Here is a 23,851-nt window from a genome sequence, read left to right as displayed (position 1 = left end):
CATGAGGAGATGAAAGAGCCTTCTCCCCACATTCTTGGGAAATCTGTATCTCCGGAAATCATTAAGCTAGGAAGCTAATTTGCATACTGCATCTTAGAGCACTTAAATGTCTTCTGACCATACACTGCTGTTGATACTGTTGACCTTTTCTCAATAGTGTATACTCCAGCGTGCCTTGCATAGCCTACAGGTTCAGTGCATGTGATGTCTCTATATTTTAGGTTTTTTTGTTAATGTTGATCAGCATATCCTATGGGGCTATTTAGGAACTGCACAAAGCGATGTAACGAACTTGTGTCACACTGGCTTGTTCTTTCTTTCATCTCTCCCTATGTGGGGATAATTCTGTAAAACATTTTAGTTTTGATAATAGCTATTTCATGCTGCTACACCCATCCTGTCCTGGAAAGATTCCAGCTTGCTTTTGTAGTATTTCACATGTAGCTAACTAAAAAAATCCTTGCTTAGTAACTGTTTTAATCAGCATATAATCCATGCTTCATTTGCTCTGCTCTGAATCAGATTTTGGTAGCTAAAGATCATACTTAATAATGCATTGTGTTCATGTTTGTGGCACCTAACTCCCATATGTTTTTTTATTAGGTGTTATGGTATTAGAAGAGCAGGCTACACCACCAGTTTCATCTACCTCACCCTGTATCAAAACAGATATATTACCTATTTCTACAGCTTCTGCTTCAGGTGGCACCACATCAGCAATAGTGGCAAAACCAGCCACTATGGAAACACTTTCTGGTAATGGAATAAATGAAAAAGGAGGGACTGGACAGTCATACGGACAGAATGGATCCCAAGATATTCTTGTGGACAGAAATGTAGCTAAAAATTTCTCCAATGTTTCTTCATCACAAGGTGATATTTTAAGGACTGGAATTTCTTCAGAGCCATGGGACAGTGAAAATTCAGTTATTTCAGACCATTTGAGTAATCCTAAAAGCTACAAAAGAGAGAAGTTGCCAGATGGATCACCACAGACAGGCTTTACCAGTAGCTGCCCACAGTGCAGTGCCATTGCCACCAAAGATCCTGAGCACCTGGAAAGTCCTTGCAATGGTGGTAATACCCAGGAGGACTTTGACTGCTCAGACAGTGAGACTGCTGTTGCAGTTGTGGACAACTCTGTTCCTGGAGACCAGCTATGTGAGCCCATTAAAATTGTCATCACAATGAGTACTACACCAAACACCACCCTCAGTGACCTAGCGAGCTCTGTCCACCTGAAGGCCTTGGGAACTGAGAGAACGAGCTCAGCCCTTGAGTCTGGTATAGTGACAGCAGATTGGCCAAGTCAGCAAACTAACGAACAGCTTAGAATCCCTGTTATCACTTTTGACCTGTCTGATGACAATAAAGGTAAGGCTAGTCCAGAAGTTAGTGAAAACGAAAGGAGTCCAGACATTTTCAGGGCCGAGTTGTCATCCAACCAATGCTCTGGCTATGAATCGGGTGATGCAGCAAAGGATCACAGCAACCCAGCAAATACTCCTTTAGAAACTAACACTTGTTCGGATCCAAATTGTGAGAATGCTTCTGAAAATGTCCAGACCGTGGATTTAACTTCTAAGGAAGACCTCCAGAACTTAGACCCACAGTCTTGTAGAACTGCTTATGAAAAGAGGCATATGCGAGTGCTGAGTGTAGACAGTGGGACAGATGTGCTTTTAAGTAAGAATTTCATGGAGATATCTGACAAAGAAAAGACCTTACCGACTTCTAAATCAGATCTGGAAGCTAAAGAAGGGCAGGTACCTAATGAATCTAACTTTTTAGAGTTTGTATCCCTCCTGGAATCCATTAATACTTCAAAGATGAAGGCATCAAATCAACCCACTGTCAAAACAGAGACTACAAAGGAAAATGGGCTTGTTGGAGGTATGATGCATGGCTTACGACTCTTCTGTAATGAAGAAGTGACAAGTTACATTATAGCAGCTTATCCTGAGACCTGCAGCAGGACAAATTCCCAGAGAACTCCTTTTGCTAATAGCGCCAGGGAAGGACTGGGCTTGGTGGGACAAGGTGATTCAGTCAAAGTGATAGTGTCAGCTGTAGTTCTTTGAATATTTTAATTTTCTTAAGGATTTTCCTTTGAAAAAGCTAAGGCTAACATCATTAGGTGTCTGGTATGTATCTAGTATTCTGTACTAGAATAGCATGCATGTGTCAGGCCTGTATTGTTGAAATACCAAAAATATCTCAAAAATGTGCATAGCTATAACATTACTCCTGCCGTTGCCCATCTTACCAGATTCACGTTGAGGTGTCCTCTGTGTGTGCTCATAAGTATGCAGAAAGCTGGAATTATCCCTGGTGATGATTCAAAGCTAGCACCTGTGTCCACACACATGCATCTTCCTAAACTTCTGCACAGTTGTGGTGTTTTAAAAACAAATGTGAAATTAGTACTTTTACCTTGTTAGAAAACATTAGGTAGATTTATCTTTTCCGTTTGGTGTTCTTGTGTAGATTCCATTTACCTTTCAGATGCCATTCTGCCTTTCCCAAGTCTTTCCTCTTATATGTCCTATCCAATGCATTAGACCCATACCTCATTCCATCCTTCACTTGTGTCCATTTTTTCTTCCGTTTTATATTTCTAGTTCTGTGCCTTCCCTTCCCCATTCATCTTCTTAGCTTAGCTACTCCCCTTTTGTGCAACCTCCTTATTAGCCGTCCTCTTCATAGTGCTTCTCTCTCATCTTTCCCTCTGATCTTCCTAGCAATCCACACTGTTGCTTTTCTAGTCTTTTTCCACTCTCTGGAGCTCACTTGAAGCCATTTCCTCCCCATAGGTTGCATTCACTTCTCCTTTACTGCTCCTCCTCTCCATTCCCTAGTCAAATTTTGCTCCTTCTTTTGCCTCTGTTCTGGTCTATTGTTACCCATCTCTCCTGGCTTCTCAGATAGCTCTGCAGAGCACTTTCTGCTGTGCTCTATTAAGTTTATCAGCCTGCCTGGCTGGCTCTAGCAAAGCCAGTGTTGCAGCAAGCAGACTGCTTTTGCTACTCCTCAACCATAAAGAGGAGTATTTACATGATAATTTGACTCGTGTGTGGTATGAGTTGGCTGGAAAAGAGAAATTATAAGAATTTTAGAGGTAAGTTTAAATTAAGAAAAAAAAGAGTGCAGCTAATCCATGAAGGGGTTTCAGACAGTTGCCCACAGATGGTAGGAATGGGCAAGATTGCTTGCATAAGGCAAAGCTATGAGTGATTGGAAAAGTCACACTCATAGATTTCACAGTGAAGGGAAAAAAAACCAAACCCAAACCCCAAGCCCAAAACTTTATTAATTCGTGTATAGTTTAGAACAGCTTTAGACCTGACAAATGAGATTGTTCCTATTGGAATCCAAGATCATGAGGCAACAGGAGGATTCTGCTCTTCTTTCAAACCAAGCTGTTACTTAAAGCAACCTGAACTAAATTTCCTACTTTTCTGTTGTCTAAAGTCCACATGTTTGTGAGATGGTGAAGTTGAGCTGCATACATAGACTCATAGGATCATAGAATGGTTTGAGTTGGAAGAGACCTTAAAGATCATCCAGTTCCAACCCCCATCATGGGCACAGACACCTCCCACTAGACCAGGTTGCTTGAAGCCCCATCCAGCCTGGCCTTGAACATTTCCATGGAGGGATCATCCACTGTTTCTCTGAGTATTCTGTTCCAGTGTATCACCAGCTTCACAGTAAATAATTTCTTTCTAATATCCAATCAAATCTACCCTCTTTCAGTTTGAAACCATTCTCCCTAGTACTATCACTACAAGCCCTAGTGAAAAGTCCCTCTCCAGCTTTCCAGTAGGCCTCCCCTTTAGTGGCCCTTCTTGTTTCTGGGATGGGCCCAGCAAGTGTCACCCTGGGAGAAGAGCAGGGTAGAGATGAGGAGTGCCCTGGTAGAATAGGGATGGTAGTTGTGGTTTCTGTCTTCTGCACCTCTGACTGGTGCTGTGGGAAGAAGGAGATTCAATCTGAACTCTTTAAGCTAGGGAGAAGTAGTTCAAAGGCAGTTATTTTTAAGAGCAAGTAGGCTTTGTTTTTAGCCTAGTCAGAACGTGCTGTTTGCTAAAATAAATTACTGTCATTACTGGCAGCTTCCCCGCAGTAAGACTTGATTTTAGAATGAGAAAGCTTCTAATTTGTTTATAGCCTTGCAATTACAAATATGCTTTAACAAAATAACATCATAGAACAGATCTGAATAAACATTCTTCCCACATTAAAGTGGTTGCACAAAATAAAAAAGTGTGTGTGTGGAATATAGAGCAAGTCAAGCTATGCACCACTTGTTTTGAGGGAGGAGGTGGGTTGTGTTTGTTTTTTGTTCTTTTAATCTCAAAAACCACCTAATTGTCAAAAGTGAATAATAGATGCCTGATCCAAATGAGTGTGAAATGCACCCCACAAAGGTGTTTATTAGGCAGTATGAGAAACTTGGCAAATTCCTGGAAAGCTGGGTATTCAGAGCTGTGTGTTAAGAAAGCTGACGCTCTGCATAATTCTGAGAAGGCAGTGAAATGTGCTCATCAGAACAGTCTTGAAAGTGAGGAAGTGTCATGGATGGGTCTTTCTTACAGGTATTCCCTCACAGAACATTTCAGTTCTGTGGAAACAGAAGAGATATCATCCTGACCATGTAAGCCTTTGCCAGTAGACAGCTCAGTAAAATGCAGCACAAGAAAATTAAAGCCTTGCTTTATGCTACCAAGGATGCCAGATTTAATGTGTTAAAATACAGGACATAAAAAGTCTGTCTAAGGGATGTTCTGTTACCACCCCACCTCTTCTGGATCATGTGAAGGTACCACTGACACTGTTGCTAAAAATTACTTTCAGGTCAGTGTCCTTTCAGTTTTCAATCAAACTTGCACCACCCACATAATGAAAGCCTGTCGAAGGACAACTGCAAATTTTCTTCAGTCTTTGAGAAGCATGGGGAGAGCTGGGGTTATTGGCTGCTGACATGTCTGGAGCTGAGTAAGAGCAGCTGTGCATCACACTTAGGCAGGGTAAAAACTCTTGTATGTCCCCTCTGGCACAGCTGGCTTGCAATCTAGGACAGGCCATGTTATCACTCAGGGAGCAAAGCTGCTGTGGGAGTGGTGGATACTGGTGCAGGAGAACATGAACCAGGACTGCATGGCCTGAATTTAGATGTTTTGCAGGCTCTTTTTAGAAAAGGTACTCATCATTCTGGGCAGTGCACAAACCACAGCCTTGAGTGAGTTCTTCGGGATCTGAAGCAATTGCCCTTCTGCTATAAAAACCTGAGACGTACTCCTGTGGGTATTTTTAGACTCATCATTTTTTTCCCTTGCATGTGAGAAAGAGGGATATTGCCTGCCATATAATCATAGGGAAGAGGGATCTTGTTGTTTTAGAGGTCTCTATTCTGACATAATTTTTAGGGATAATGTTTAGATTACTTACCTGAGGCCTCAAAATACTTGATTTTATTCCCATCTCTACAGCTGGCCTAGAAGATTGTTTTCAGCAAGTCATGTCTGTGCTTAAGTCTCCCTGTTCTGTAACAGGTACAGTGAGTACTGCTAGATTTTCCTTTGGTTTCAGGATTAATGTGGCAATTCTGATTAATGGATAAACTCATGTGCTTCTTCAGTGCCCATGTCAAACTTTTATAGCAATTCTTGGGACTGTGTCAGATTTCCTGGGCTCTCCTGTAGTTTGGTGAGTGATCAGCTTTAATGTCAGATTTTTCTTTTAATGTATTTATGCCTTAACATGCAAATTTGGGTTAAGAATAAAGTACATAAACTAGATGATTCTACTAAAGCAATCAGTGAAGAAAAGGCTGGGATGTCCTTTTGGATATATTCTGCAGATATATGAATAGGACAGTTCACAGCTTGTAGAGCTCTTTTTTCATGCTGGTACTAACAAGAGGATAGAGAGGTGTCAAATAAATTGTCTCTGTGGCCCTACAGGCAACAAGTGTATTTTAAAGTGAAACTTTCTATTTTGGAGCACATTATTATGGAAGTAAGTAGATTTTGTGGCAGAGCAATTAATGAACAGTAGACTCTCAGCTTAATTAGCTTAATTCTGCTTGACCAGATTTCCAACCAGATGGCATCTGAAATTATGATGACAGTGGCATGTTAACTTCCAGGAGTGAGTTGTGGAGACTGGGGAAGGGATATACAAGTAAAAGATGAGGAAAAGCACCCGGGAGACTTTAGTTAGCAGGTTAACTAAAGGGGTGTATCTTGTGCTCAACCAAAATACAAAAATGGTGTCCCGACCAAAAGTTGGTTGTTTTTACAGGACTTCTCTTAATGGCCCTTCCTCAAGCATGATTTAGCCATGAATCCTGAGCCTCATATATGAGTCATGTGGCATATAATTTCTAGATTAATTACAAAGTTACTTGCAGTTCCTGGGTCTGAGTTTGTGAGCCCGGCTGTGTGCATGCCAGGGACATGTGTCTTGGGATAAATGGCTATGGTAGGAGGCCACAAGGAGGGTGCAGGTACACTGCCATGGTTGTGCTTTTTACACTTCTCTTGCTCTTGGAATGATATTTTCCTGGTAACTTGAGCTTTGGTAGCACAATTTCCATATGGGGAGTGTTTGGTGATGTAGAGCCAATTACATACTCTGGCAAGAGCACTCCTCGTCTAGACACCTCTATCTCTGTTTAACTACTGAAGGTGTAAGTCACTTGGAACAAAATGAGTAATAATCATGAAAAGCGGTCACAAATCTACCATGGCCCACCTTTCCAGTGCTGGAAGTATTCATCAGCATGGTATTGTCTGATTAGCATATAAAGCCTGTAAAAAGCAGTACCTTTATGTTTTTATTGTTATGACTCTTTACCACTGCAGGGAAAAGAAGTTTGCAAGGCTTGTGGTTTGGAATGGGAAAGAGAAGCATTTTCTAAAACCACTAGATAATCAAATTTAAAAAGTCTTTCTAATTGTTCCAGCCCTAGAGCTAGTTTTGGGCAATATAGGACAAATTAGATTATTAAAACCACAGTTTCCGATCTCTATCAATTATTCTTAAAGCTTGAACAGCCCAAGCCTTTAGGAGGGTGATTTTGATTAGGTGTCTGTAGCTCCACCTCCCTCAGGTAAAGCTACATCATTAAGGGGATGCTTCAGTAATGCCACCGTCAAATAAAGCACAGTTTCTGCTAAAATGTAGTTTAAGTCTTTAATTAGGAAAGGAAAAAAGTGTTGTCTGCTTCCCTCTCCACTTTTTTATTTCCTAAATAGAAGAAAGTAGGTCTGGAAGACCTGTTGAATTATTTTCTCCTTGCACAACAGATAGAAAAGATTTCCCTAAATCAAACTTATGCTCATTGTATTAATTGCATAAGACATCAGGAGTCTTGGTGGTTGTGTGCTACAGAAGGAGAGCAGGAGACTCAGAACATTGGCAGGGTGGTAGTGAGATTCTTTTTATTTCTCCCCTGTGGAAGCTGAAGGAACGCTGCTGTTCCAAGCAAGAATTACACAGTGTCTTTATCTCTGCTGCCCTCTTCCCTTGCTTTTGGTACCCTGGCTGATGAGTGTCTGAGGCCCCAGGGAGACTCCTTAGGCTCAGTGCTGCTCGTTGTGCTTCCTGTTAATGGCTGAGACCTGCTGGGAGAAGATGTGGTAGTACTATTAAAGTTGTTCTTACACTTCTGGATCCCCCCTCATCCCCTCCCAAAAAGTAAGTGTGAAGTGTCTTGCAGTGAGAAATAGTTTTGTGTGAGTGTCTGAGGCTTTAGGGTATTAGAGGGGTGTGTCCTGTGAACTGGAGCTGGTGCAGAGATGTCTTAACTCCTGAAGGTATGTTTGTTTGTAGAAGTAGTGTGTTATTAGATCAGCTGATATGGTTGGAGGAAAACCAGAAAGATGATCGGAAAACTTTGCATGTCCAAAAGCTTGTTTATTTTTTAAAATGTTATCAGTTGGCCTAGTAAAAGATACTATGTCTCTCTACAAGCCTTGAATCTACTTTATTCTTAGACCATCTTAGTGATGACACCACTGCTTCTTGACTGGTGCCTCCTGCAGGTTAGGATGGTGATTGTGTTGGTAGGAAATATGGTTTAACAACTGGATTTTGGGGAGGGGAATTTCTGTAGTTTTTTCTTGATGATGAAATTTCTAAGGCATTTAAACAGCAGGTGTTGCAAGAAGTCTGGCTAAGTATACTTCAATACACTTTGCTTAGTGCAATAAGCTGCAGGACTCACTGAAGCATCTCCAACAACAACCACAACCCCCCCACCCTTTCTTCTTCTTTTTTTTTTTTTTTTTTTTTTTTTTTTTTTTTTTTTTTTTTTTTTTTTTTTTTTTTTTTTTTTTTTTTTTTTTTTTTTTAAATGAAAGCATTTAATTGTGTAACTGATGGTGGTGAGGAAATCACTGTCTTAGTTGCACTTTAAAATCCTAACATATTATTTTTTTGTTTTCTGACAAAGCACAGTTGCAAAATGTTCCACTATGCAACATTAATGTTAGTAACTAAAAGAAACTATTGCTTTGTACATATGTATAAGTAAGTTACATACATTTGTAGAGAGATAACACAAATGTAATTGGTATTCAAAGTAGGTGAATCATGTATATTTTGAAATCTACAGTGTTGTATTTTCCAAGCATAGGAAAATCTACTGTGAAATTGTTTACCCAGTTTTCTTCTTTGTCCTGCATCAGGTGTGTGGCCACTGGGGAAAAGGGATTAGGCAGCTCCCTTCTTTCCTGCTGTGGAGCTCTATTTCCTTTGAAGATGCTGCTTTCCCTTTTGTAAAAGGGGAATGGGCCAGTGCTTCTGCTTTTCTGCTGCCAGTATACAGAGCTTGGGAACAAATTATGACCCCCAGAGAAGCAGCCTCTTACCATTCTAGGTTAGGGACAGATTGCTTCCTTCTGAAACAAAAGGAGTAGCAAAGCAGAAATTCTCTCTCGTTTGTCCTTTACTTCACACAGCCTGTTCTTGGAACAACCCATTCATGTAACCTCCTCAAGTCAGAGTACCTCCTCATCCAGATTTCTGTGATTGTATTGTTTTAAGTAATTTTAATGTTCTCGACAAAACTAGTAATTGCTAAATTGTTTTAGTTTGCTTCCTTGTAGATGCTCTTGTTCAGTTGTTAATAAACAAAACTCTTGACAGTCATCTGCAGAGAGTGGCTCCACTTCACTGCCCTGTTTTCCAGATAGCCAGATGGTGGAGAGAAAAGAAGAAACGGTGGGAACAGAAAAGCACTGTGAGCAACCTCCTAAACAGGAAAGATCAGATGTACAAAGCCAAGATCGTGCTAGTACTAGTCCGGTGCTACCAGAGTCTGCCAAATTTGCAGCACTGTAAGGCCAGTTTACTTTACAATTTTGTACTTCAAAGATATGATGTAAGCTGTTTTGTTTCACTGAGTAGAAATGACATAAACTTTCAATTAACCTCTCTTTCTTTCTGTTTTATTGAGAACAAGAAAAAAGTTCCTCATAGTAGTTTTGAAACATTTTTGTGTCAAGTTACCAGGGCAACAGGCAAAGGCAGATAATCTACCGGGTAACTTCTCAGCAAGACAGCTCTGTCTTGCAAGTAATAAGTGGACCTGAGGCGTCTGTGCAGGATGAGCTATCTGTGGATGCAATGCACGTGTTCATAGATGAAAATGGTGAGTTTCTGTACTTGGAACAATTACCATATGTGAGGAAATTTCTAAAGAAACTAGATGCCCTGGAAGGATGTTTCTCTTTTCTGTTACTATTTGCATGTTTTTCTCTGTGCATGAAAGAAAGGGGCTTAGTCATTTAGAGTCAGATCACCAATAACCAGAGTTTTCAAAATCCACCAGTGACTACCACACACCTGAGACTTCCACAGTTCATGAGGCTTATCTTCCAAGCATCATCATCAAAAAGAGTTGGCTAAGCTAGAAGACAACTTCTGTCTTTGCAGAAGAACCTCTGGCACTTTCTGCCTGGTGAGGAGTTTTGCAGTGGCCTGGCTGGGCAAAACATTCTTCCTTTTTACTGTTTTGTTCTTCAGCTGGCTCAGACTGAACTCACTTGGCTGATGTGGTGGTTGCTCTTGTTGGGAGTTTTGGTCTGCTACCCCATTCAAGTGAATTAATGAGTGACCTAGTCTTGCCCCATGCCTGTGCTTGGTATGCTGCTGCTCTGCAGCTATTCCCAGAGGCTGAAGCTGTAGTACAGTTAGTGGTGGTTTGCTGGATCTCTGTGTAGTTCCCTGCAAGGTACCGGCCCATACCTCTGAAGGGCAGCTGTCCCAAAAATCATGGTTCCCTTAAAACTACCTTCAAAACCGGTATGCAACGAGTGCTCATGGTAGTTGGGTTTGTGATACCAGAGATGCTTTTTTTTCTGCCAGCTCCTCCTAGCCCTGCTTGCAGCCCAGCAGCTCCTGCTGTGTTGTGGAGCTAAGAGCAGCAGCTGCCAGTAAAGCAGATGGCATGACCTCTGGATCAACGAGGAGTAATGACTGCTGCAAGGAGGGAGTAGCAGTGGCTGTGATTTTAGCAGCCTTTTTCCTGGTTTTGTACCTCCTGGTCTCACCTTAATGAACAGAAAGAAAAAAATCTGATTTCACATTTTACAGTTAACTTATTTTGATAGATGGGCTTTGCATTTACTTTACATACCTTTTAAATTTCACTCTAAGTTCTGTGTTTTGGTTTGTCTCAGGGTTTGTTTTTTTTTTTTAAATGTTCTTTTACTTCATGCAGTCTGAAATAAGGCTACTGCAGAGACTGAGAACTAGATTTATAAATGTTCCTGACTTAAAATATATTTTTAATCAACTTGTTGTGTAAAAAGAAATTACCATATCACTGAACAGATTATTTTTTTTTCTCTCACTGTTTTCTAAAGGGGAAATTAGATCCTGTTATTTAAAGGCTGGCTGTCAGAAGGAAGGAAATTTTCGACATCAGCTATCAAATTGTGATTGTATTTCAAATGCTCAGTAAGTAAGCCCTTATTTTTAGAGATGTTAAAAGTTGTCATTCCTAGAATCTATGAAACTGATAGTAGCTGTGAAAGGTGGATGTGAAGAAGAGTACTGGAGAATAAATGTGGTAACTTCTGGAGATGTCAAAGCATGTGTTTTTTGTTTTGTGCTAACTCAGTGACTGCTTTCTAAGAATATTGATAAGGAAGGTGAAAAAGAAAAGCAGAACTATCCAATGTGCTTTCATTACTTTGTGGGAATAGTAAAATCAAGTGTGGCAATTACAAATAAAATTCTAAATAAATAAAGTAACTGGGAAGCTATTCTCTCAATCTTTTCTTGCTTGCTTCCCATGCCTATTGGGTCCTTTTTAGACTTCTAGTTTTGTGTCTGTACCAGCCAGTGCTTTCGGTTGATTCTAGCAGCAGAGCATTTCACCTTGCATGAAGTCTCTAATGACAGTTTGCCACTCTGTAAAGGCATTGGAACAATTTTCTTTTTTCAAAGGTCTTGTTGGAGTGATCCATATAAATCCTGTATTTGTGACTGTGGTTTCCACACTCTCTTATGTGATGTGTTGTCTGCATATCTGTAAAAATAATTTTAACTACTCATGAGTATTTTTATTTTAAAAAATAATGTTTTTAATATTGTTAAACAGCATTTGGAAAAGTTGAGTGAGGGTGTGAGAAGGATCATTGTTAATAGCACGTATTATTTTTCAAGTGTTTGGCTGTCTGGAGACTTTGGAAAAGCTCAGAACCATGTTAAGAAGAATAGTGTCAGCATTTTAGATAGAATGCTATTATGAGAAACATGAGAATAATGCTCTTAAAAGTCAGTGGGTAGGAGATAAAAAATAATTATAATTTGAGTTAATTACAGTAGAAGTGTTCTGCTTGTCTTCAGCAAAATAAAAAAAAATCTAACCTGGTAGAAATCTGTTTTGACCTAAAACAAAGCATTTTACTTTGAGGCTATTTAATTCTTGCAACTCTCTTCATTTCACCTTGCACAAAATAGTTCTCTCCTCCCCCATCATGTAACTATGAAGTTGAATGTGTCCTAAATTCAGAAATAGTATACTGTCCCCTGATGTTTATCAGTTAATCTGTTTTTATCAAAAGAACCATCTTCCTCATATAAGAAGTCCTGCTTTTGTCTTTGCTAGATTCTTATGGGACATCTCTGTGTTCCTATACTGTATTAAGAGCTGTCTTGTGGTTTGCAGATGTTTAGAGGTATGAATTATTTTTAATGAGTCTGCTAAACATTCTTACCAAATGTTGAGGTTTGGGCCCAACATGACAACAAAGAACAGCCCCATGGCCACTCACTCAACTCCCACACATACACTGGGATGAGGAGGACAAAGCTTCTGGGTTGAGACAAAGGACAAGGAGGGATCTTCACCAATTAAGGTCCTGGGCAAAACAGACCCAACCTGGGGAAAAAATAATGATTTAATTTCACACCAATCAAACCAACACAGGACACAGACACACACAGAGCAGGGCTTGCATATGTTACCCCACCCCTCCCTTCTTCCCGGGCCCAAATCCCTTTGTTCCTGGTTTCTCTCCCTCCTTCCCCCCAGCGGCACAGGGGGACAGGGGATGGGGTTTAGAGTCAGTTCACAGGCTGGTGGTTCCTGCTGCTCCTTCCTCCTCAGGAAGAAGGATTCCTTACAGTCCTTCCCTGCTTCCCCACGGGGTCCCTCCTATGGGAGAGAGTCCTCCCCAAACTCCTCCTTCCTGAGTCCTTCCCACGAGTACTGGAGCTGCTCCAGCCTGGGCTTCCCACAGAGTCAGGGGCTGCTTCAGGAACAAACTCCCCTGGCACCGGGGTCTTCCCAAGCTATGTAATCAGAATGCACAGCCAGCAAATCCTCTGGCCACAAAATCCAAGTCCACTGGCCAAGTTCACCTCTCCTGGCACCTTCAGGGAATGTTCCACCATGTTCCTCCACGAGTGCAGGGGCACAGCTGCCATCTTGCCTTGGGCTGCAGGGAAATGTCTGCTTGGGCACCTTCTTCCCCTTCTTCCTCACCAACCACCAGCACTGCTCTCTCTGCCAGCACAGCTCTTCTGCCTTAAGTGCTTCTCTGCTCAGGTGTTATCCCAGTTCTTTCCTATGTTAATCACAGAGGTGCATCTATTGTCCCTCTACTGGCTTCTTCGCTGGTTTTGAGCAGGGGGAACTCAGGTTCTTACCGGAGCCAGTCCTGGGGCCCTTCCCCTGCTACCAAAAAACCCACCAAGCCCAACCAGAACACCAATGCAAGCTTATATATTCTTTGCAGCCATTTACATACATTTAGTTTGTAAAGATCAGAATGTTTGCCAGGAATTTCAGAGTACAGGAGCAGAACAAATCCGCAAAGACAAGTGGGAAGACAGAACACAAGAAATTTTGCAGTAATGCAGGAGTGTGAAGCAAAGTACAAAGAAGTTCACATGAAAAGCAAGGAAAGAGGACAAGGAAACATAAAATGTGCTCAAGTTGTTTTTTGCAAGGCCAGTTTGCGGTATACATATGCCAGAGAGATTAGTGAGAGCTGTTTTTCCATTGGGCAGTTCCTACCATCTGTGCAGATTGAAGGGTAGCATGGGAAGGGTTTTGTTTTTTCTTCAGGTGTTCACCATTAGGTAATTTAGTATTTAGACCACATGGAATACTTACAGCATACAGAAAACAGAGGGGCAAATCTGTTTTAGAGACAGTTCAGGAATGTGGTGTCTTTCCTTCTGCCTTTCCCCTTTTCTCACCTGCAGGCTTGCAGATCCCTTATGTGATCTTAGGTTAGTTTCTTATCCATGGTTAAAGATAAGCCAAACAATCATAGTGATTAACCAATGATCTTTTTATCACTGAAGAAAAAGCAAATAGAATAAAACAAAAGGGATAATAAATAATTGCTTCAGCTAGATTCTCTTGTCTGTCTGTGGAGATTTCTTGACAGACATTATTCCTTTGAGTGTGGGCCCCCCTCTGGAGATGTTCATTGTGCAAGTAGTTCATACCAACAGGAAATGCTGCTGCTATGAAAGGATATTAGAAAAGAGACATGTAAAGCACCTCTGAGATGTCCTTGGCTTAGCTTCCAGCCTATCAGACAGTTAACTAAGGAGACAGTGCAGAAACAACAGCTCTAGGCTTGATGTCTGAATCCATTAACAAGCCATCCAAGTTAGATTTTTATGAGGTCAAAGGATGCAGGAGAAAATTAATAACTGGACATAAAAGGTGGCATCTTCCTTGAATAGGAGGGATAGAGTTTTGATCTTGGGGAGCCCAGATTCCAGAATCTAGGATAAGCTGATGGAGCACATTAGATAGGTCTGCAGTAGATGTTTATAGGCTCTTAAAACTTCACTTATCATGCTTGCTTTGTAGTGTTAAGATTAAGCTGCTCCTAAATGGAAAATATCAAACTGAGTTGAGCCACTGCAGTATCTCTGTGGATACACATGGATCATGCCCAGATGTGCTCCTCTACAAGGAGAATTGACCCAGGCCAGGTGATAGCAAGAGGCCTCTTGCTTTGGAGATCTGTTGGGAGAAGCAGCAGATCAGAGGTGCTGGCATGCTAGGAGCACTTCTGGGTAACACTGGTGAAGGGGGAAGGAATTTTGACTGGGGAGGGTATGAGCTCTGGCTGGTTTGTCAAGATTAATGTAATTGCCTTATGAATTGGCCATAGTTAAATACCTGTAAAGTAAGTTACGTAAAACAAGAGAAGGTATTTAAATATTACTCAAAAGAAGCCATTAAAGAAGGCCTGGAAGCAGACTTAACATTTAACACTCTTAACTTCGAATTATAATGTATTATTTCTGTCTATTAAGTTCTACTATTGTCTGTTAACAGATTAGTTAACCAATAGTCACTTAATTTCTAAAATTATCCCTTAATTCTGCCAAATAAGAGAATTAGAATAGTTTCAGGTTGTTTCTATATTTGTGTCTCCTCAAATTTTCTCTTACTGGTCCAGCAGTCTGGCTTTTAAAATATTTAAAAATTCAAGTTAGCCAAGTTGTGTCCAAAGGAGGTTTTTTATGTTGTAATGATGACCAAAAAAAAAAGATAATTCGTTTTCCATCTTAACCCTCACTTTGGCAGGTGATTCTGGTTACTGAGTTCAAGTTATTTAAACATTGGCAGGTAGCTCCGCAACTCCCCAGTTGTTGTCCACCTAATTACTGTGACCCCACTTCTGCCTGTTATCTTGCCAGCAGCACCTCTTGCCAGCAGTCCCTGTGGAATGGGTTCCCTGTTGAGCTAATTGCCTCTAAGTTTGATGCTCCCATTACCTTGCCAACTTCACCTCTAGGTATAAACTGCTTTGTGACAGGCTTTGACAAGAGAAAGTGTAAACTGTATTCTCAGCTCATGGTTTATGTTAGAAACTAGATACAGAAAGACTATTTGCATCTATTTTGAAGTGAGAAATTGAAAGTAGCTTTCTCATCCTGAAAACCATTATTCTGACCCATTTGCATTAAATTCATTACCAGCCTTTGTCTCTTGCAGCAAATGCTTAATGTGCCTACACTGTGTGGTTTGTGCTTGTCTTCTGGAAAGACAGATAAGGATGAGGAAGTTAACATTTTTGTAAAACAGGTGCCTTGTATAAAAGTGTGTACTGCTTTTTTACATGGTTAGTGTGACTTCACTCGATAATAACTAGGTTTAATCTGTTAAAATTATTCCCATTAGATTGGTAATACAAAGTAAACCACCGAATCATTAACAGTAACACTTCCTTAAAAATATGAGATGAAAGAATGTACAAGTTAAAGAATTGTTAGCACTAAATAGCTGTTTTCTTGGGTCAGGAGAAAAAAGTTCAACTTAATAAATGTCTTAAAAATAAGGAGGTGTCAGTGACACACCTTTTCTATCTGGCACACTGTGACAGAAAGCAGACGTTCCCCAGGAATGTCTTAAATTACATTGAATGCCTCTTGTAATTAAACAACCGATTTTTGAGAAGTAGGCAAAAAAGGGAAATGTGAGCTACCATGTTATTTAGGTGTTACCTGTGAAGCAGCTCATAAATATCAGTGAAAGCATAAACCCCTAAAATTGCAGTAATTTAATAATGGGATTATTTTTGCATTATTTGCACGATCTGTTGGCACTAAAGAGACTAATAGGGCCATAATGTATATAAAAATGCCAATATATAAATTTTTATAAATTCTATATACATTTAATTGCAATCTTATGTTATGTTCATACGTTCACACTCGTGGTTCCAGGCTAATACATTTTTAAACATTTAACTACTTTTAAAAATACAGTTTGTTTGGGGCTCTTTTTCAGAAGGCTGAGCAACCTCAATGTGTGTCAGTATTTGAGATCTCTCAGCCATGTATCTTTCTTCAATACGTGTTTGAAGTACTGCCCCATCTTTCTAAATGGCTTGAACATAAGAGGTGGATCTATAGGCTTGTAATTTTTCCTGGTTTCACATCTATTAAAAACTAATGTAAATTATTGTAGTTTCTTTTCAAGTATTAAAATAATATACTTCCTGAATGAACAGCTTGCAGAATTTGAATATTTGATCACTCTTTTCAATGTGAAGTGAAGCTGTGATTTTATAATTCTGCATTAGAGCTCAGAACCACTTCTGTATCTTCATCCTTCACTTGTGTTGCAAAAGACAGAAAAAGTTAGCTTACAATAAACTTGAGGGCTCTAATGGAACACACTTTACTATTTTGAAAGTTTCTATGTAGTTTTGCTCCTACAAAAAATGTATTCAAAATTTTTACTGGATGTAAACTTTTGTTCTTAGTGATGAAGAGGAATGAAAATTACAATGAATAATCTTGAATACAATATCCAGTATCAAAAGATAGTACTGTTAGGTATAAAGTTATTAAATAACTGGCTAAATTCACATAGTGATCCTTGAAATGCTGTCCTGATTATGCATTCAGATTATTTGTTTTGCTGCTTCAAACAGTTTTGAGGATATTCCTGATCTGGAATGAACTATCTAAGACTTCCATGGTATTGCCTGAAGCAGTTCACAGGCATGATAGTTTGATGGCTCTGTGAAACTCAGATTTTTCTTCCCAAAATTTTACTGATAATCTATCACCATGAATTTTATTTCAGCATAACATTTAACATTTTGCTGTGTGGACAAATTTAGTTTCAATAAGGTTTGGATTTGTTTCCAAGAAAATAGTTTGCATTTTTCCAAGCTGTTGTTTTGCTCAGGCATATTGCAGTCCATCTCTGTCATGTTTGTGGGTATTCAGATCTGAGATGAGAACGGATCTTCAGACATCCCTCAAGAGCATGCCAGTGTAGGGTCATGCTAGATACTTAGTAGTATTTACAGCTGTTTGAATACTTTCTCTGCAGCCTTGCATTTGCTTCTATTTAAAGCAGAAAGCTTTCTTTGGTGTGCGTGCAGACACACATGCGCTGTGGTTAACTCCACTTCCGAAAATACATAAGATGGTCCACACACGAAGTCCTGATCTGGTTATGTCTGTACTCTATGGTATTTAAAAAAAAAAAAAAAAATATGTATGTAGCTTCAAGGAAAATTTTGCTTGTTGGTTTTCTGTGGATATTTTTTGGGTTTTTTTATGTGAAGGTTTTTTACCTTAAGTAGGAAAAAAAATTTTGAGGATAGGCCAATCCTGTTTCTCAAATCAAGTATTATGTCTGCTAAAGCCAACTGGAGTTGTGTCCATGCCAGCTGTGGAAGCATTTGGCCATTTATATTTCTTTCAAGAAATACTCTGGGTTTTAGAAAATGCGATTTATGAGAATACTGCTTGTTGTCTTGAGCTTCTTTCCTTCTCTCCTGTGTTAAACTGATAAGAAAACCATATTGAAACTCCCAGTTCTGTGCAGGATGATACCATTATACATACGGATTTATTTTAAAAGGGTAGATAGAGCTGATGTTTGTTCAGAACAATCCAAGTTTTTACTGAGAGTAATTCAACTTTGTGGAGCAAAATCATTAGATTCATTGAAATGCATGTGTAAGTTTTAAGTGCTGGTCCTCTTATTGCAGTTCATTGCTTTGTGTCTGGCAACATTCAGCAGTAGCCATAAATTGTATCAGAAGCTTCCTGTGCTGCCTATATGTAACAGAAACTAGAATTTAAAACAAACATGTAAAATATGCCACAAAAAATGGATGTATGGCCTGCAGCTGAAATATTTGAGAACCAGAGCAGAAAGAGTGGTTGCCCAGCCTGGAGGAAAAAAATGTATCTTTCTACCTTAGCTGCAGACTCTCATTGCTGCTTAAGTGACACTTGGGCTTTAACTTGAAATCAATTGTATATATACACCTAACTTGCTGTATGCCTTAAAAATAAATACATAAAAATTCTAGTTTGAGCCTTCTCCTCCTTTCTTGGTAACATCTTTTTTTAAATTTATGTACGTAATGGAACAGGAACAGGTTGGAACCAGTTGCCCAGAGAAGCTGTGGCTGCCCCATCCCTGGAAGTGTTCAAGGCCAGGTTGGATGGGGCTTTGAGATCTGCTGGGAGGTGTCCCTGCCCATGCAGGGGGGTTGGAACTAGATGATCTTGAAAGTCTCTTCCAACCCAAACCATTCTATGATTCTATGATAGTTATTATATTACTTTATGTATATATTTGTGTTTATTCTCATTTATTTATGTATTTATGTTTTATTCTCACATGTGGTTCATCCATATAAATCCAGTTGATGTATTCATATTGCACTTTGCATGCTCTGTGTGAGCAATTGGTCCACCAAACTCCTAACTTTTTTAGATGTGGCTCTGACACTAAAACCAGGCTTCTCAAAAGCTGTATTATGGTTTGAGTCTAAAATACTTTGCACTACAGATAATCTATTAAGAAAAAAATAAATCTTTTTGGGTTTTGTTTGTTTTGAGAATATTTTTTTTTCAGCAACAGCAGGGCCAGTAGCTTAAAATGAAGTCATTGAAGGAAAATAGTGTGATTAAGAAGTACTAAGAAAAATATTTTCATTTACCTACCAGTGTAGCTGCAGAGTGCTAGTGTTTCTGGCCCTAGGCAAAAGAATGATCTTCAAATCAATGAGTTATGTTATTTGATTTACATTCACATCCATGAATAAGTTGCTTGTGTGCGTTGTACTATATGAAAGTATCTATCTGAATGCCTTAACAGTACTGTATGTCTTGTGTATAAATCCGTTAATACTTTAGTATGTTCACTGCTGGAAAATTCCATGAAGCTTTGAGGTATATTGATCACAGGAGAAAGCATACCTAAAAGCAGATATTTTTATTTTTTTTGTAGTGTTTCAAAATACCTTTCTAGAATGACAAAATACTCTATAGCTAAAACAACTTTATATTTCACAGCAAGATGACCCAAATAACAAAGATCACCCACTGCTCTAGTAAAAGGCTGCTGACTGCAAGAAATCGGACAAGATTTCTTAAAACAGGTTCTGCAGCTGAGCACCATTTGAAATGGACACGAAATATATTATGTAGTACCTTTTGGGATTCAGTGATTTCAGAGCTGCTCACCGAGTGTGGTGCTGCTGAAGCACACGAATGAGGGTAGTGTGTGCATGAGCATGCTGAAAATGGTAATACTTTTACCATAAAGACATTGCTTTTTCTGAAAAGTACTCTGTGTAAAACTCGGTAGCATTTTCCTGCTGGCTTGCTAGGAACAGGAGAAAACCCTTTTGTTAGCTTGGCCGGTTAAAATCCTTTCCTGTATTTGTAGGGTTTTTTAGCCCCTCTTCATTGTGTGAACGCAGGAGCAGGCAAGTGTTTTCCACGGAACGAGACTCGCAGGTTAGAGATTTGCTGCCACATGATGGCAGCAAAATCCTGCTCAGGACTAGGAGCTTCAGCAGTCCTTCAGCTCTTGGGACTGGCTTCTCTTTGCTCCCCCCACCCTTTCATGAGGAGAGCTAAAAGGGATGTTATAAATGACTCAGGAGATAATGGGACCGAGGGTGCTGTTAATGCATTAAATCCAGTAAAGCTGTATCTTCTCAAAATCCATCCTCTAGTTTATTAGCAAACACGTGCCGTTTGCTTTTTCAATCATTACATTTATCTTTGCTCTGAAATGTAATAGGCTTACAAATTATTGATTTACATGCTTGTTATTAAAATAAAAAAAAAATTAAAAATACAGAGAAGTAAGAGTGTACCGAGTGGATCCCATTCTTACAACACCTATGTAAGAACATGTGTAACTTCTGCCTTTGTGCTGCCTGCAGCACTACTGGTAACGTGCTTTACAAGGCTTTTCTGTCTTACTGAGCTTAAGAGTTACAAGTGCTCATTTTGCAGTCCATTGCAAAACTTCAATAGTGACCTTATATCCTTTTCTGTCAGTTAGGTCAGTAAATCAGTATATCCAGCTTTTCCATTTTGGAAACTGGAGTATTCTACCTTATTATTGCTAGGGGTGTTAATATTGTTAGTTACAAGAAAAAAATGACAAAAATCATCCCCAAATCCTGTTGTGTGAGTAGCAAAACATGAGCAAGAATCAAGCTCTAGCTCGCCTCAGCAGTAACCATTAAGAAATGTTAAAATATGCATTCTGAATTAATAACGTTATTTTTGAAACTACTAGTTTCTTACCAAGAAAGTGAAGATTGCCTCGTCTTTTTCGTGGTTTTCCATGTTTGCTATGATTGGGTTTGTCACATCATTATGCAGTCTTAATGCTGCTCTCAGCCTTTGCATGTTTAAATTTTCTTAAGTGACTTTTTAGTTGTTTTTTTTTATTATTTTTTTAAAGTTGCTTTTTAATTTAAGTCTTGTTATTTAGTAGTGCAATTGGGAACTGTAAGTCATCTACTGCTTAAAAAGGCAATATCCACAACAAGTGAATGCAATTTCAGTCCTGAATTGTGCAATACTGTGTGGTCAGATTAGTGCTGGCAGCTTTATAGTGGAGACCTGATGAGCAATGAATGAGCAGAGACGTAGGAAGAGGCCTGTGTGATAAGGTGTAAAAGTGATTGGGACGTGAGGCCACTTTGAGGTGAGAAGGAGCAAAGCTGCTGAGGTGATGGTTAGGAAGACAGCAGCAGCACTGAGTAATGGAGGCATCACTGGTGAGCTATGGGCTGCTCTTGAGCCAGTATTTTCAATGTTGGTTCAGGCACCTACCTTGATACCACAAACTGACCATTTTGAAAGGACACAAAACTAAGGGCATTGGGAGTTGCTGCTGTTGTTAGCACTAGCTGGCTCTTGTACAGCTGGATTGCTCAGGTCTCAGTTTGGTGAGTATTTTGAATGCATCTTGGACCAGTAGCTCAGAAATGATTGATTGTTGGATGTGCAGAAGGGGAGATATCCAACTTTGAGTTTCACTTTGCCTCTTCAAACAGCACAGACAAACAGCACATAGCTGCTTTGCCTTTAGAGTGATGTTTTAGTGACTACTACAAATAGCTTTCAGCTATAGTAGTTATTATCACTGTGGGGAATTGTTACATGCTGTTAAGCTTTGTAGTGACCCAGACAGCTGCCTGAAGCAATCTAGAGGGATCTTTTTAGTTTTAAGCACATGAGGACCAGGAGGAAGTTGCTTTGTTGTAATGACTGTTCTGATGCTGGTTACAAGGTTCCTTGTTTTTTCTCCTAAGTGCATGTTAAAATGAAATTGAGCCAAGACCTGAAAAACAGCTTAATTAATGGAGAATGCTTTGTGGCATGCCTGGATAAAGAGCTTACCTTGCAAGGTGTTCAGACTCCAGGCTAGCTAATCCTTAACAAGGGGGAAGGCTTTGTTTGTGTTTTATTTGAATGGCTTGGGCCAAATTGTCAGCTGTGTAAGACAACTGTCACAGACTGATCGAAGAGGGAGAAGGAAGATTTCTCTAGTGCTGTGTGGTTATAATAAAACATTCTTAGTGTTGTATGATCGCTCAACTAGCTTATGTTTACTCGGTGGTCTTAAAAAACTGAATTGTGAGGCAGAAAAAAAATCCTGAATTTATAACCAGTTAACGGTAGGGGGTGCTATGTATCTTTTGCATTTATCTGCATTGGTTGTATGTTTATCAAACCTATTTTTAGTTAATAATTTATTATTAAAAATTTAGTTCAATTATACCTTTGCTTACATTAGCAGTGCAGTTTACTATAGTAGATCTTGATAACATTAATTTGATTCTGCAAATGAACAGATTTTCTGTTCAGCAAGATTCTATGTTATACTGCAATCAGCTTGGTTATAATGATTTTATGATTAGAGAGTGTTTGCTCCTATTTATATATGGTAATAAATTTATGGAATCTAGTTTACAGCCTTACAAAAACACAAACACCACTGTTGTATTTTTTACTGGTATTTGCTGTCAGTGTGATAACGATTTCATCAGATGAGACATACAGCTTCTAAGTAGCTGTGCAAGCAATTCAGCTTCAGGGGGGTAAGAATTGAATGTCAGAAGGAGGTTGTGTGGAAAATAGGGATAAGGAGAAAAAAAACAGCAAACAGAAGCTGAGAGGAATGGAAAATGAGGAAAGAGTAAGAAGATAAAAAGAGATGAGACTAGTGAATAAAAAGCATAGGAGGCAGATGAAGGCCAGGTGATGGCTTCTGATTTTGGAATTGTTGCTTTGCTAGCTCTGCCTTCCCAACTTCTCTGCCCTAATTGCATTTTCAGGCCTGTAAAGTTTTCAACATTTTCTTGCAGTGTCTCAGCTGCTTGTGGACTCTTCTGCTGGTTGCTGATGGAACTATGATTTTTTCTGTAAACAGAAAACAGACTATGGTGTCTCCTGGGTTTTCAGTCTGGTGGGGGATGACCTCCTAAGTTTATTCTTGGAAGAAGTCTTATGAGTAAAATAATTTTCATTTCTGAGAACTGATAGAGCAGAGTTTCAGGGGAATGTTTTAGCCTGTCTGTCCTTCTGCCATTTCCATTTTTGGTAAATATGGGATAAAAGACACAGTCCAAGCTAGAAATACTCTTAACATCACCCAGCTAAGAAAGACAGCTAAGGATGCAGGAAGTTATTTGAGATGAACTATTCACTTAGGAAAGCATGGGCAGCCACTGTTCTGTTCTCCTGCTGTTTTGCTGGGTCACCTTTTAGGCAGGAATTCCCAGGGTAGTGTTCCTGCATACCCTGGGATATGATTATCTTTTTCCTAATGTGAACAGAGAGTCCCAGTGTTGCACCCACAATGGCAAGGGAACAGGACAGCTCATTCAGAGGAAACAAACAAACAAAAAATCCATTGCCTTCCTTCAATCTGGATTGGGTTGTCCTTGGGTAGAGCAGTTCAGAACATGCAAAAGGTATGGCTGTCCTCTGTAGTCATTATCTGTGTGAATCTTCCTCCTGGGGGGCATGCCTCTAGTCTTGCTTCCCTTTCTGCTTGCCTAAATCTGTTAATTGAGATCCAGGATCTTGGATTTGTTCCCATCCCGTCTTTACTCTTCTGTTATTGACTTCTGACATGGTGCTAAACCAGACCCACAAAGGAGATCCATTCTCGTGGAGGGCTGAGGTATCAAGTGAGTTGCATTGGACTGTGTCCTCATTTCCTAGTACTATCAAAAGGGAACATGATGGCTGTCCTGATTCTGTGGAGCAGGTCATGCTTCTGCTTGTAGCAGAAGGAGTTTGGAGCGCAGAGCGACCCACTAAAGTCACGAACATGGGGTGCTCTTGGTTCTACACAGCTGATAGCTCTGCTGGAGTAGCAGGTAGTGAATATCAGATCTGGGATCAAAACCTGATAGCAGTCAAGGTCTTGAAAAAACGGAACTATGTGTCTCAGAGACTAGAGGTAGGATGGCTGCTCTGGTGACATCCTGGGGCTTTTGGTATTCCTGTTGGTCCAGGAGAAGCTAGAAAGTTCTGGAGGGGAGAAGGAGAAAGAGAGTGT

The 23,851-nt window shown here is 39.8% G+C and overlaps 1 protein-coding gene across 1 annotated transcript in view; it reads left to right on the top strand.

The window, feature by feature from the left end:
* Positions 1-23,851, top strand: part of PCNXL2 (pecanex-like 2 (Drosophila)) — a 155,917-nt gene that overhangs the window by 10,065 nt on the left and 122,001 nt on the right. The window contains exons 5-8 of the mRNA XM_010004553.1: positions 604-2,040; positions 9,200-9,347; positions 9,516-9,671; positions 10,888-10,971. Coding sequence (XP_010002855.1) covers positions 604-2,040; positions 9,200-9,347; positions 9,516-9,671; positions 10,888-10,971 — 1,825 coding nt within the window. The remainder of the gene's footprint in view (positions 1-603; positions 2,041-9,199; positions 9,348-9,515; positions 9,672-10,887; positions 10,972-23,851) is intronic.

The sequence above is a fragment of the Chaetura pelagica genome, unplaced genomic scaffold, assembly GCF_000747805.2.
Source record: "Chaetura pelagica isolate M959 unplaced genomic scaffold, ChaPel_1.0 scaffold9, whole genome shotgun sequence".
Lineage (NCBI taxonomy): Eukaryota > Metazoa > Chordata > Aves > Apodiformes > Apodidae > Chaetura > Chaetura pelagica.
This window is presented reverse-complemented; position numbering and strand designations above follow the sequence as displayed.